This window comes from Bufo gargarizans, chromosome 7, assembly GCF_014858855.1.
Source record: "Bufo gargarizans isolate SCDJY-AF-19 chromosome 7, ASM1485885v1, whole genome shotgun sequence".
In the NCBI taxonomy this organism is placed as follows: Eukaryota; Metazoa; Chordata; class Amphibia; order Anura; family Bufonidae; genus Bufo; species Bufo gargarizans.
In genome coordinates, this window is record NC_058086.1 from 20,014,608 (window position 1) to 20,030,037 (window position 15,430).

The 15,430-nt window shown below is 49.7% G+C and overlaps 1 protein-coding gene across 4 annotated transcripts in view; it reads left to right on the plus strand.

Moving 5' to 3' along the window:
- The window catches only part of LOC122943069 (inter-alpha-trypsin inhibitor heavy chain H3-like), a 165,841-nt gene that overhangs the window by 68,060 nt on the left and 82,351 nt on the right, over nucleotides 1–15,430 (plus strand). For all 4 annotated transcript variants that reach the window (XM_044300477.1, XM_044300478.1, XM_044300479.1 and 1 more), the window contains exons 12-13: nucleotides 10,542–10,727; nucleotides 13,759–13,895. In XM_044300477.1, coding sequence (XP_044156412.1) covers nucleotides 10,542–10,727; nucleotides 13,759–13,895 — 323 coding nt within the window. The remainder of the gene's footprint in view (nucleotides 1–10,541; nucleotides 10,728–13,758; nucleotides 13,896–15,430) is intronic.

Here is a 15,430-nt window from a genome sequence, read left to right on the forward strand (position 1 = left end):
CATCCATAACCTGCGCTGCCGGAGGATGTGCCTAATTTACGACAAGGTGTAGGCCTCATAATAATAATAATAATCTTTATTCATATAGCGCCAACATATTCCACAGCGCCTTACAATTCAGGGGTTCATGTACAAACAAAAATACCATAGTAACAGACAAGTCGATTATTACAACAAGAGGAATGAGGGCCTTGCTCGCAAGAGCTTACAATCTATGAGGGGATAGGGGTGACACAAAAGGTAGAAGTGCTTGTTATGTATGATAGTCCAGCCATCTTGGGAGAATAGGGGAGCAGATATAAAGCCACATGAGCCGGTCAGCAGCCAATATACGAAGTGCTTCTGGGCGCAGTGGAGGCTCAGCTTCAGGGAATGATAAATGGGCTATGGAAGGTTAGATCAAGGGAGGTGATAGACCACCCTGAAAAAAATGTGTTTTTAGCGAATGCTTAAAACTGTGCAAGTTGTGATTAAGCCTGATTTCTTGGGGTAGAGCATTCCAGAGAACCGGTGCAGCTCGGGAGAGAGAGGTTCGGATTTTTGTGGAAGTCAGTCGTAAGTCATTGGCTGAACGGAGAGCACGGGTAGGGTGCAGTGGCGTAACTACCAGGGAAGCGGCTGCTTCGGGGCCCGGGCTGCCAAGGGGCCCGGCGCCCAGCGTGTGTGTGAAAGTTTATTTTCAACTTGATTAATTATTCGATTCTCATTCTTCACAGCAGGCGCAGCGGCGGCCGGGCCCCCCCCCCCCCCCCCACCTAATGTGATCGGATCAGATCATGATCTTTCAATCATCTTTCTATTCTTACTGTCTCCAGTCTCCTGAAGTCTGCGCCTCCTGTCACTTACTGCTGCCGCCTGCCGCTCCCTGCTCTGCTCTTAACCATCAGTATGTTGGTGGGCTTAATACAGTCTGCGCGCTGCGCAGACTTCAGGAGACTGGAGACAGTAAGAATAGAAAGATGATTGAAAGATCATGATCCGATCCGATCACATTAGGTGGGGGGGGGGGGGGCCCGGCCGCCGCTGCGCCTGCTGTGAAGAATGAGAATCGAATCATTAATCAAGTTGAAAATAAACTTTCACACACACGCTGGGCGCCGGGCCCCTTGTCTGCGCAGCGAAGTCTGCGGCCCCGAAGCAGCCAGGAGGACAGGAGGAGCTGCGCAGGCGGCAGCAGTAGAGAAGAAGAGGCAGAGCACTGAGAGCAGCACCACGTCCACGTCAGGTCCGGCACCAGCAGTCCAGCGCCCAGCCAGCCCAGAGCCAGAGTGTGGTAGCTAGTAAGTTGAACTTGTAACTATTTTGTCTTTGTGACTGACTGAGGTTGGGTACTAATGGAATATGGCTACTCTGTGGGGGCTGGGGCAATAAAGGGGCAATGGGCATTCATTGATTGGCATAACTAGTGTGTGAACACTAATGGGGAATAATAATAACAACATTTTACTGTGTGGCGTGGGGGCAATAAGGGATGCTGGGCCTGGGAGCATAACTACTGTAAAGGGGAAATAATGGAGCATAACTACTGTTTGGGGGTACTAAGGGGCATACATACTGAGTGAGTGGGACATCCGACGTTGTGTGGAGAGTGTAGGAGTCTTACAAGCTGCTGCTGAGGGAGGGGTTATGGGGAAGTTGCTCTGGGCATTCATAAATTTGCTCTGGCTGGGCCCCATACATTTCTAGCCATTGTCTGCGCCTCCCTGGCCCCTGGCCCTTATCTGTGCCCCCTGCCTTTGTCTGCGTACTGGCCCCTGTGTGCACCTCCCTGGCCCTTATCTGCGCCCCCCCGGCCCCGGCCCTTGTCTGTGCCCCCCTCCCTCCGGCCCTTGTCTGTGCCGCCCTGACCTGTGCCCCCCTGCTTGCTGTTCTGCCATCTACTACTGCTTATTTTATTGCTCTTATATATGCAGAGGGTGTGCGCTTATATGTGCCATAATAACCACTAGTACATGGCAGAACTGCGGGCAGAAAGGGGAGGCTGCCATGTACTGCAAGCTAAAGACATTATCACCCCCCTTGCCAATGTTTTATATAAAGATAAATAAATAAATAAACAAAACAAAAAAGTCTTCCCTATTAAAATATAAAAAAATACTAAAAACATGGTTTTGGTGACCATAAACCCCCCCCCCCCACTCCTCCCCAACACTCACACGCACACACCAAACAAAAAAAAAAATGAATAAGGGCCCATGCACACGACCATATGCCCTTATGGTCGAAGCGCGCTGGGGGGGGGGCCCTTACAAAAATTTGCTGTGGGGCCCAGTCACTTCTAGTTACGCCCCTGGTAGAGTGGTAGACAGAGATGAGGGAAGAGATGTAGGGTGGTGCAGCACTGTGAACGGCTTTGTGGGTGAGGAGGACGAGCATTGGATTCTATAGTGTATGGGTAGCCAATGCAATGACTGACACAGGGCGGAGGCATCAGATTAGCGGTTGGACAGATAGGTGACCCTGGCTGCTGCATTAAAGGGAACCTGTCACCTCAACTATGCTACCCTCACTGAGCGTTTCTAAATGATCATTGTGTTACCCTAAACATATAAATTTAACTTTCAATTTTATTTGCAGACGAATTCAATAAGTATTATGCATTTATATAAGTATTCCCGCCTTTTATGCAAATTAACATAAGAGTCAAATCTTACTTGTGGGAGGAGCTAAGCGAGGGACAGAATAGGCATGCCTACCGATTGTCCTAACCCAACTGGCTGGAGTGTGCCCGGCGCCAGTGACGAGGTACAGCCTGAAATAGTGGCCAAAAAGAGAACTGGTACGTAGTAGGGAGTGAAGCATTTATTGAAGCATAGTGTGAACTATAACGCCAAGGAACAAAAGGCTCTGGAGATCTCCGCCCGTGGATTCGGAATGTACCTTGTGAAGCAGGACGACCGCCAACGACCCATCTTGCGGATGACATGCGCTGGTACCTGGTGACTTGATGCTGCGGATGCGGCCCCTATGCGGAAGGAGTGCCCGGATATCGTGCTAGGATTGAAACCCAGCCCTGCGGCCAGGGTACGGATGTTGGAGATGAACAGGGTAGAAGACAGGGGCCTACCGTTGATCGGGAGCAATGGGTCGTCTAGATCAGAAGATTGAAGGGAGGCCAGGAGCTCCTTGAGCACCTTGATAGGACACCAGCAGGTGGCCGTCGGGAAAAATTCCATCTCTGTGGGAGGACCGGTCTGACTGGTCTTTGAGGAGGGGATGGATAGGATGAAGTGATCAGAGTGCCAGGTGAGATGCCGCCTGAGCAGGGTTGTGCGGGAGATGGCGCTGCAGGTGAACTCCCCGGGCCTGAGGAACCCATAGAACCCGAGGTACATGGCCGCTTTGGTGATGATGCTTGCTGGTTGCCCAAAAGGAAGACCGTCTAGGGCTGCGGATAACTTGCGGAAGAGCTCACCTGACACCGGCTGCCTGCATACCTGGACCGCCGTGCTAACCTTCTGAATGCCCCTGAGGGTGGCTTTGATGGCCTGATTAGAAAAGATGGATCTGGCAGAAGGGTCGCTGAGCCTCCGGTGGTGCTGGATGCCGGCCAAATACAGCTTGATGGTATTAAAAGAGAGGTGGCGGTGGGTGTGGCAATGGGCTATGAAGGCCATGATAAAGGTGACCTCGTCCACCTCCCCCTGTGGGTGGGTGTCAGTGAACTGTTTAAACAAGCTGAACCCGGCGTCGTAGTTCCTGGCGGTGTTGGCGGCTAGCGACCGCTGGACTAATGACCGTGCGGTCGCTATCAAGGGCTCTAGTTCAGCAGGAGGGCGCTGTATGGCGGAGCTGGAATGCCGACGGGATCTGCCTCCGGGAGTTCCTGGAAGAAAATATCGAAGTTAAACCGTGACAGGGCGTCGGCCGCCACGTTCTGCGTTCCCTGGACATGGAAGGCGAAAACGTGGAAGTTAAACTCCAGGGACAGCCAAACAAGCTTACGCAGCAGGGCCATGATCCTGAGGGATTTTGCCCTTCCCTTTGAAATGACCTCAACCAGGACCTGACTGTCCGTTCTGAATATCACTGACCTGTTTGCCCAGAGCGGACCCCAGATGTGGGCAGCCGCCACTATGGGGTACAATTCCAATAGCGGCGAGGACCTCATGGCCTCAGCCTCGGACAGGAGCTCCACAGGCCAACTGCCGACCAACCACTGCGGGTAGAAGATGGCTGCGAACCCGCGGGAGGCCACGGCATCGGTGAAAACCGTGGGGGACGCCGCGTCCGGGGATGGTACAAATAACGAGATACCGTTCCACCCGGTCAGGAACGCTCGCCACATTCGAAGGTCCGCCATGGCGTGACCGTCCAGCCGGACGGTGGAGTCCTGATCCGGAGCGGTTGGCAGGAGGTGGAGGAGCCGGGAAATAAAGGACCTGCCCTGCGGCATAATTTTGAATGCGCAGGTGAGGAACCCTAACAGGGACTGGAGCTCCCGCTTGGACAAAACCCCGGAAGAGGCCGCGGCTGAAACGGCGGCTTTGATTTTTGCCAGCTTGACTGCGGGGAGGCTGGCCTGCATGCGGACCGAATCCAGGGTGATGCCCAAGAAGGTAACCCTGGTGCCTGGACCCTCTGCCACGGGGACCTCGAGGCCGGCGAACAGTTGGAGCAAACTCGCCAACCCCGAGGGGGGGCTCTCGGGCCTCTCGACTATCAGGAAATCATCCAAGTAATGTATGACCATACCTAGCCCCCCATGATGGACAAGGATCCAGTGCAGCGCACAGGCGAACCTGTCGAACAGCCACGGGCTGCTTTTTGACCCAAAGGTGAGCCGGTCAGCAAAATAGAACCCGTCCGCCCAATGCAACCCATAATATCGCCATAGCTGAGGAAGAATGGGGAGCAGCTTGAAGGCGTCCGCGATGTCGGCCTTGGCCAACCAAGCACCCTCCCCGGCCATCCGGATGTATTGAATGGCCTCATCTATGGATGCGTAGGACATCGAGAATTCCTCTGACGGGATCAGGGAGTTGAGGCTGGGAATCGGCGACATGTGAGGCGCTGACAAGTCGTAAATCTAACGTTTTTTATTTGAGGCCTGCTTGGAGACCAGGCCAATAGGGTTTATCCTCCAAGTAGCAAATGGGATGACTTTAAACGGGCCTAGGAGAAAACCCTTCCGAACTTCGTCCTGCAACAGGGTGGTCACCGCTTCTGGGTCTTGAATGGCAGACTGTAGGTTCCTTCCCTCCCAGGACACTTGAGGGAGGGCCACAAAGCCGGTATCGAAGCCCCCCTTGAAGCCGGCGAGAAGGAACTCCACCGCCTGGCGATCGGGGTGGTCTTGCAACAGGATGCCCAAGAGCTCAATATTGATGTCGGCCAGTCATAGCGTCTTACGCTGCCTCTTCGGGCAGCTGGAGCGGGGGTGGGCCCTGAAGCAGAGGGAGCAGACGTGCAAGGCCCTGCAGCTGTTGAAACCACAACCCCCGGCGTTAAAGTTGTTGCAGACCTGACTTTGTCCTAGGTAAGCAATGGGCCTTCCCAGCTTGTCCGTGGACCCTTGGAACCGCTGTGCGCCGGAGGGGCCAGGCAGGGAACCTTCCCGGCCCGAGGTGGGGAGGTTGGGACACCAGTCGGCCGTGTGCTGGATGGATTGGCACGCTGCGCACGTGGGGGCCTGCAACCCGGCAAAATGACGACAGAACAGCTCCATGTCCAGGTTCAGCCCAGTCCGTGATGAACTGGAACTGGGCGAGGGCGGCAGCCGCCTTGGCTGAAAAAGACCTGTGGTAGTCGTAGAAGTTCGACCCGCCGTATTTGTAACCTAAGTCAGTGACCCGGTATAAATAGGAATCCAGCTCCTCACGCCTGTGTGGCTGGCTGCCGCAGATGGTATCTCGGTAGAGGCTAAACGCCAGGACGAATTCGGGGATTGAGAGCTTACGGTTCAGGCGGGCATCCTTGGCCCGCAGAACCACCGATACCTCCCCGCAATTAATCACCTTATTTTCTGACACATCTTGTGATGCAATGAGAATGGACGCCAGGTTGACGTCCCTCCCTGCTAGGATGTCCCTTTTCAGGTTGTCTGGGATGAAATGCGAGGGGGCAATCTGGGAGCTGGTACGGACCGTACCTGGCGCCGACTCCTGGGATGTAGATGGTAAGGCCGGAAGGGCTGGGGAAGGTGGTGCCGCCGGCCGTGACTCCAATTCCCCCATCCTGGTTTGGATGTCCGCCACCGAACCCGCCAGACTGCCGATGGTGGCCTGCAACTGCAGGAGGGCTAGCTGGATAGAGGAGAGAGAAGGTTGGTCACTTGAGCCTGACGGTGCCGTCATCAGGAGACGGTACAGCTCCGCTTTCCTCGCGGAGGCGGGATGGTGAATTCCTCTCCTATTGAGCTCTGCCACCAGTTTCGGGATGGTCCAGCTCCGTAGAGAGGGGTTGCTGGCGTGCCCTGATACGGAGGTCCCGGGTAAAGATAAGTTGTCATCCGACTCCGGGGCCTGCGACATCTTCAAGCTGCATGGAGGAGGCATGAAGGTACCAGATGAGATTCCATCCCCCTCCCCCAGATGACCGAAGACGCGTTGCCGGAGAATGGTCTGACCGCGTGGAGGTGCTCGCTACTTACCTGAAATGGAGCGAACCGCGCTACTGATTTCCGAGGTGAAATGGAGACCTATGAACGGGAGTTTGTGACAACGAATACGTAACGCAGCGGCAAGGTGTACAGCAGCCTCGTGGCTGGATCTTACCTGGACAAGGAGGAGACTTTGGCGTAACGAAAGTAGCTAGCTCGCAGTCCTGGAGGCCGAGACCCTGTTGTACGTGAAGAAACAAGCTTTGTTTGAACCGATACCCGGCGAGGGATACGAACAGCTGGACCCTTAAGCAGCGAAAAGGGTGCGTGACCCTGACCCAAGTGAACTTGGGCCGGAATCACGCGTGAGTGACCCCGGGAACACATGACACCCAGGTTGTACTGCTCATGCCCCCTGACCCACACACCCAGGGAACACATGCCCCCTGAACGGACAGGGAACCCATGCCCTGAACGCACAGGGACACTAGAAGCCCGGCCAACCACGGGGATCCATGCTACCCGAGCGAACAGGGCACGCATGACCCTGAACGAACAAGGAACACCCGGCCCCTGCGTGACCCAGGGAACACGTGACCCAGACATAGGGCCGGCGGACACCATGCCCGAATGACTTAGGGAATATGACACCAGAGCGAATCGGGGAGACCTTGCACATGAGCGCTTCAGGAAGACATTACACCCGAGCGATTCAGGAAGACATTACACCTGAGCGATCCAGGAAGACATTTACACCTGAGCGATCCAGAAAGACATTTACACCTGAGCGATCCAGAAAGACATTTACACCTGAGCGATCCAGAAAGACATTTACACCTGAGCGATCCAGAAAGACATTTACACCTGAGCGATTCAGGAAGACATTTACACCTAAGCGATTCAGGAAGACATTTACACCTGAGCGATTCAGGAAGACATTTACACCTGAGCGATTCAGGAAGACATTTACACCTGAGCGATTCAGGAAGACATTTACACCTGAGCGATTCAGGAAGACATTTACACCTGAGCGATTCAGGAAGACATTTACACCTGAGCGATTCAGGAAGACATTTACACCTGAGCGATTCAGGAAGACATTTACACCTGAGCGATTCAGGAAGACATTTACACCTGAGCGATTCAGGAAGACATTTACACCTGAGCGATTCAGGAAGACATTTATACCTGAGCGATTTCAGGAAGACATTACACCAGAGCGATTTCAGGGAGACATTACACCAGAGCGATTTCAGGGAAACATTACACCTGAGTGATTCAGGAAGACATTACACCTGAGCGATTCAGGAAGACATTACACCTGAGCGATTCAGGAAGACATTACACCTGAGCGATTCAGGAAGACATTACACCTGAGCGATTCAGGAAGACATTACACCTGAGCGATTCAGGCAGACATTACACCTGAGCGATTCAGGAAGACATTACACCTGAGCGATTCAAGAAGACATTACACCTGAGTGAAACAGAAGACATTGCCTGAGTGATCCAGGAAAAATACACCTGAGCGAAACAGGGGGACATTGCGCCCGGGGCGAATCGGGGAGGCATTTACCTCTGAGTGACCAGGTAGACCAGTACCGGAGATGCAGAACCGGGGAAACGGCCCCCCCCCCTCTCTCCCCCCTGGGAGACCCAATGGCGGCCGCACCGGGGGGAGGCCCAGGCACCGCCGGACCCCGGAACAACCGCCCCCAGTCACCCAGGGGGTGAGACTGGCCAATGGCCTGGTGTGGGCGGCAGCTGGCCTGCCTGTCATTGAAACGATTCAGCTTGTTTACATAATTTTTTTATTTATTTTTTTGGCATTGCGGGAGTTAATATGAGCAACCACCTGCCGAACATCTTACTCCATTTTTTTTTTCTTTTTTTCCCCTTGGCATTGCGGGGGTTAATATGGGCAACCACCTGCAGACATCCTTACTCCATTTTATTTATTTTTTATCTGCCGCCGGCCGGCACCTGGACGCCGGGCGCCGCTGATCCCGGCACCCCCGCAATGGGCTCCTGGCACTATAGGGATAGAATAATAACATTTTATTGCACCAGCCTCAACGCACTGGGGGAGCGATTCCCCAACACCGTATACACACAAAGGAAGCATCGGCCAGTATGGCGTGGATGCATGGGCACAGCGGCCGTGAGCCGTCTCCGCCCGCCGGCCAGCCTCCCCGCCCTCCCCCCGCCCCCAGGCGGTGCGTCATCTCGCAACGCCAAGCGCCGGAGAAACAGCACAGGGAGCGGGGAGCCCCGCAATGAGCACAGACTGGGGCTGCAGCGGAGGGCAGAGCGGGGCTTGACGGGCAGAGCGCCGCCGACCCAGGAAACGAGTTGCCGGTGGCGGCGCGCCTGGCCAGCCGCAGAGCGGCTATACTTACCACAGGGAGATGCGGCTGGCTGTACGACGACACACCGACGAGACGACCGGAAGTGATGTCAGGCGCTGGGCTGCTGCTGCTCAATCCACGAAAAGTAAGCAACAACGGGCGCCCTTCCTGCTTGTAGGAGGGGGTTTATAAAGGGTGAGCACACTCCTCCCACAATTACAGGCTGCAAGCAGCCTTCAACATTTGTGTGACCAGAGAAGAGTCATATTTTCAAGCTCTGACTCATCTCATCTCAGGTTAATTTGCATTTGTATCAAATCGTTTTTTTTAACACAATAAAAGCACACAGAGCTATGGGGACTGGGTATTGCGGATGTGCTAGCGGCCATCTAGCAATCCATGTCCTCAGCTCTATACACAAAATCCCGGTGACAGGTTCCCTATAAGAATAGATTGGAGAGGGGAGAGTCTGGTGAGGGGGAGGCCAATTAATAGTGAGTTGCAGTATTCAAGGCAACAATGAGAGTTTTTGTTGTTTCCATAGTGAGAAAGGGGCGGATACTAGAGATGTTTTTGAGGTGCAGGCGACATGAACGGGAGAGAGATTGAATATAGGGGGTGAAAGAAAGATCAGTGTCAAAAGTCAACCCCAGACACCCCGGGCGTGCTGCCTAGGAGTGATGACGGTGTTGCACACCGAGAGGCAGACATCAGGTTTAGGTAGCTTAGTAGATGGAGAGAACACAAGAAGTTCAGTTTTTGAAAGATTTAGTTTCAGATAGAGAGAGGACATAATGTTAGAGACGGCAGAGAGACAGTCACTGGTGTTCTGTAATACAGCAGGTGTGATAGTCATAAATTAGGCACATCCTCTGGCAATCCATACACCTAGATTGAAATCTACTACAGCCACTGATTAGAGTAAACTGGTGTAAATGATAGTGAATTTGCTGGGGCATACATCATGCCCCAACCCAGCCCCCACCACTGCCCAGTGTAGTGAGGACAGCGCAGAAACATTGCATGCGCTTACATTTAGACACACAGGCATTTGAATGGAGGAGACGTCACATGGAGGTGATTTGACTGGTCATATGACCCTCTATCAGCAGCCATTTTATAGATAGGACCTCTGTGTGCATAGCACAAAAAACTTGGCAAACAAGAGAACAAACCTTATAAAATATAGAAAAAGGCACAGAATTTCAACAAAAGCTATATTATCAGTAACCGCCATATAGTAATCCTACAGACACATTGGTCACAAGCAGACAGACACTGGCCAACCCCTTTAACTTTCAGCAAAAAAGGTTGTATATTGCACAGTAATGTATGATTTTCCAATACACTATCCGTATCAATTATTCACAGCTTTCCAAATCTGAGTTACTTCATTGGACAAACATTTATACTGGGCTATGAATGGTCAAAGAGATGCACTGCTCATTACTATCTGTAAAATCATCAGGGCTATGTCTATGAGCCGAGCACCATTATGTCCATTACATGTCCAGGATAATGAAGGGTTTTGCTGAATAACTCCAAGCAGAGATTTTACAAATTGTGAGATATTGATGCTGACAGTATACTGACGGTATGTGGATCATACATACTCGTTTCTTTACTTTTTTTTCTTCTTTTTTGCACTTTAGGACTTTTATAATGAAATTGAAAATCCAACATTGATTGACATAGAAATGCAATATCCTGAGAATGCTATCGCTGACCTCACTCAGAACAACTTCAAACATTACTTTGAAGGGAGTGAAATTGTGGTCGCCGGACGTGTAACAGATAATGACTTGAATTCATTTACTGTGGATGTAAAGGCAAAGGGGGTAAGTGCAAACTGTATGCTGTAAGCACATACAATGTTTTCCAGGCTTTTCAAATTGATGACCTTAGAATAGGTCATTAATATAAGATTGTTGGGGGTCCGACACCTGGCACCCCTGCCGGTCAGCTGTAGGAAGAGAAGGCATGCGCTCCTGCCTATATTCATGCTCACTGTGGATATAGCAGCGGGGAGCAGGAAGAAAGACGCGGGACAGAACGTGTGCACGGCGTGTGCCTTCTCTTCATACAGCTGATAAGCGGGATGCCAGGTGTCAGAACCCGACCGATCTGATATTTATGAGGATAGGTCATCAATATGAAAAGCTTGGAAAACATCTTTAACTTTCTCTATGAAATGAGACCTTTGGTCGAATGGTATGATGGCCAATGTTCCTAATCACTGCTTTGAGATGTTCTTTTACTAAATATTTGACTCAAGCAAAGGTCTATTAAAATCAATAGCAGTTGAAATGTTGCCAGATTTTCAGTAACAGAAATTTCTGACCAGTGCCAAAGAGATTTTAGAGCTGCTTTATTCAGAAAACCCAAAATACAAGATAAAAAATTCAATATCACAGACTCCAGCAATGCGATCTTCTCAAATGTATCTATTGCAAATAAAAAAATAGTTTTCCCTTTTAAAGCTAACATTTTCATCTTATACAGAATTATGCAGGTGAGAGCTGGGACTGTGCCCATAAGGTTTTTTTACCCCATTTTTCTTCTCTCTATTTACTGACATAGATGAGTGCACAAAGTTATCCTAAAGGGTTTTGTGGAATTACTGTGGTGTTTAACACATATGCTCATGTAGTTACATATTCCCCTTGCTTTTTTTTTTCAATTTTGACTCTCCTGTATGAATCCTCTATGTTGCGCTTCCTGTTGCTTTATCCAACCAAACCCATGACGCTCTTCTCCTTTCTCTGCCACAGTTCCAGCACCCCCACTAACACCACCCAGCTAGTTTATAGCTCCTCCCACCCAGCTAGTTACATAGGCACTCCCCTATCATTGCCCCTAACAACACCCAGCTAGTTTATAGCTCCTCCCACCCAGCTACTTACATAGACACTCCCCTATCATTGCCCCTAACAACACCCAGCTAGTTTATAGCTCCTCCCACCCAGCTACTTACATAGACACTCCCCTATCATTGCCCCTAACAACACCCAGCTAGTTTATAGCTCCTCCCACCCAGCTACTTACATAGACACTCCCCTATCATTGCCCCTAACAACACCCAGCTAGTTTATAGCTCCTCCCACCAGCTACTTACATAGACACTCCCCTATCACTGCCACTAACAACACCCAGCTAGTTTATAGCTCCTATCACCCAGCTACTTACATAGACACTCCCCTATCACTGCCCCTAACACCCAGCTAGTTTATAGCTCCTCCCACCAGCTACTTACATAGACACTCCCCTATCACTGCCACTAACAACACCCAGCTAGTTTATAGCTCCTCCCACCAGCTACTTACATAGACACTCCCCTATCACTGCCACTAACAACACCCAGCTAGTTTATAGCTCCTATCACCCAGCTACTTACATAGACACTCCCCTATCACTGCCACTAACAACACCCAGCTAGTTTATAGCTCCTCCCACCAGCTACTTAAATAGACACTCCCCTATCACTGCCACTAACAACACCCAGCTAGTTTATAGCTCCTCCCACCAGCTACTTACATAGACACTCCTCTATCACTGCCACTAACAACACCCAGCTAGTTTATAGCTCCTCCCACCAGCAACTTACATAGACACTCCCCTATCACTGCCCCTAGCAACACCCAGCTAATTTATAACTCCTCCCACCAGCTACTTACATAGACACTCCCCTATCAGTGCCAATAACAACACCCAGCTAGTTTATAGCTCCTCCCACCCAGCTACTTACATAGACATAGTCTGAAGAAGGAGCACTGTGCTCTGAAAGCTTGCAATATGACTTTTTCTGGTTAGCCAATAAAGGTATCACTCCTATAATGGTTATTTCACATGAACGATACAGATCGTGTCAGGATCTGTTCAGAAAAAAACTATGGTTTTGTACACAAGTTGAATCCGTTTTTTCTGCAATTGCATTCAGTTTTTCTGTTTTTTTTTCTCCAAAATTGTACCTGGATGGCATGCATTTTTCTAGAGCGTGAAGAAAAAAAAAATGGAAGAATCTAAATCTCCTAGAAACCATCAGTGAAAAACGCATTACATTCAGATGCCTTCCGTTTTTCACACAAGCCCTATTCACTTCTATGGGGTCAGAGCTGTGTGAAAAATGCAGAATATAGAACATGCTGCATTTTTTCCTGAAAGCAGAGATAAGTGAAAAACAATACTGATGTACACAGAGGATTCAGGCCAGATGCTATGTGTTCACTACACACATCACATCCGGACAGAAAACCTGCTCATGTGAAAGAGTCCTAATGCTTTTGTATTCATTAACACAAAAGTATTCAACATCACATAATAAAACGTCTACAGAGGATCCAAAACCTCATCCAATATAAAACATCCACACAAATTGTTGCAAAATAGAGATATAAAATGGCTCAAATGGTAAAATTTGACAAAAAAAAAAAACAATACACCAAAAAATTAACCGAATAAAGATCAACCAGTAAAAAAAATAAACAAAACTAGATATATAAGATCTGGGGGCTACTTATTTTTCTTGTTTTATCATATTATTATGAGCAACAGGGTGGTGAGATGATATGGATAGCGTGTAATTTCTTGGATGGGATGATATACAACATGGTGTACATTTTGGATGATATGAAAATAAACAAAGCCTCCCCCTTTGTCTCTAGTGGCCTCTCAAGGATTTGAAAGTTAGGGCGCTTGCACAGTTGGTGGGACTGTCTAATCACCCTTACCTTTAAAAAATTCATAAACCTAAATATTATATATCCATTGCATATATGATAATTGTAAATCTTCACAACAAATGTGATCAGTATCCATGCCCCTTTATTCCCAGTATTTCGGTAATGTGACTCAATGTTGTATTTGTAATAGGCGGATGAATCTAAGAAATACACTGAAAATGCTCACGTTCAAAGCGAGGATGATGTGAGCAAACAGAAATACATCTTTGGTGACTTTACGGAGAGACTCTGGGCATATCTAACCATACAGCAGTTATTGGAAAAACGGTAAGTGAATGGCTCAAGTAAAGTAGTTCATATTTCAGCATTTTTATTTTTTTATATTTTTTTTAATATATAAAAGCCTTCTCAAATTGGAAATGCCAAAGAAGGGTGAGGCAAGATACTTTAAAAACTTTTGACAGATCCAAAGGGTAGGGCCAGTAGTAGTCCTATGAAACGTCACTTGAGGAAGAGAGCCACGAGTAACATATAGAAAAACTCCAGGGGATCGGAGAAAACCTCTCTATGAGGGGGGCACCATAGCAGAACTTTGTATGTGTCTCTGCCCCACCAATTTTTCCAGTATGCGTGCGTCAATTACTCCCAGTGTCACAAACTTAACTGTCTGGGCCCCAGCGGTGATATCTCCAGCTTCAGTGCGACCATACCGGGAAAGGCGGGCTGAGTTGCCACGTCCCCTGTTGACGCAAGAGCATCCTTAGCAACAGGATGTAATGCTCTGTTTCTCCCCACAGCGGGCATGTGTTGGAGGACATTAGCAGTGGGTTGATTGCTCAGCTATAGGGATGAGCGGACCCGTGGATGTTCAGGTTCGCCGGGTTCGGCCAAACTTTGGGTCAAAGTTCGTGTTCGGGACCCGAACTTGACCCAAACTCGAACCCGGACCCCATTGAAGTCAATGGGGACCCGAACTTTGGTGCACTAAAATGGCTGTAAAAAAGTCATAGTAAGGGCTAGAGGGCTGCAAAAGGAAGCAAAATAGGGGTAAGAGCGGGACAATTGCCCTGCAAACAAATGTGGATAGGAAAATGACTTAAAATAACAGAATATAAAAAATAAAAATATCTTAAACTAGGAGACGGAGGTCAAAGTGGAGTAGGAGGAGGCGGTAGACGTGGTGGTGTAGGTGGAAGCGGCGGTGGAGGAGAAGATATCCAAGACTGTTTTTTGTTTTATTTTCTTCTTTTTATTTATTTATTGTAAAAAAATTTGGAAGGCCCCAAAACATTGGGAAATGGAAAAGAGAACGCAAAGAAAAGTGCGTTGCAGTATAACTGGCTGGGTGCAGCCGGTATACTTGTCTATTCAGCACAAGGTACGGACAAGTCCTGTGGGATCCATGCCTGGTTCATTTTAATAAACGTGAACTTGTCAACGTTGGCTGTGGACAGGCGGTTGTCTATGATCAGCCCGCCTGTAAAAGTCTCAGTCTCCACCAGACAGAATGACAGCATTTCAAAGGCCAGGAATTTGGAAATGCTGGCATTCAGGGCAATGGATCGATAGTGGGTAGGGGGGTATTTCCTCTTTCTCTCCAGTTTTTGGGGATGGACAGCTGAACGCTTCCATGGGACATTGTGGAGATGCTTTGTGACGGTGGAGGTGGTGGTGTTACTGCCACATCCTCTGTTTGCAGAGTGGCAGGTGCCACTGTCACTCCGGAGGGGGAGGAAGAGGCTGAGACTGCAGCAGAAGAGGAAGCAGGAGGAGCCTGAGATCTTTCGTGGTTTTTGAGGTGTCTACTCCACTGCAGCTCGTGCTTTGCATTTAAATGCCTGTAGGTTGTGCTCAGGTTTAGA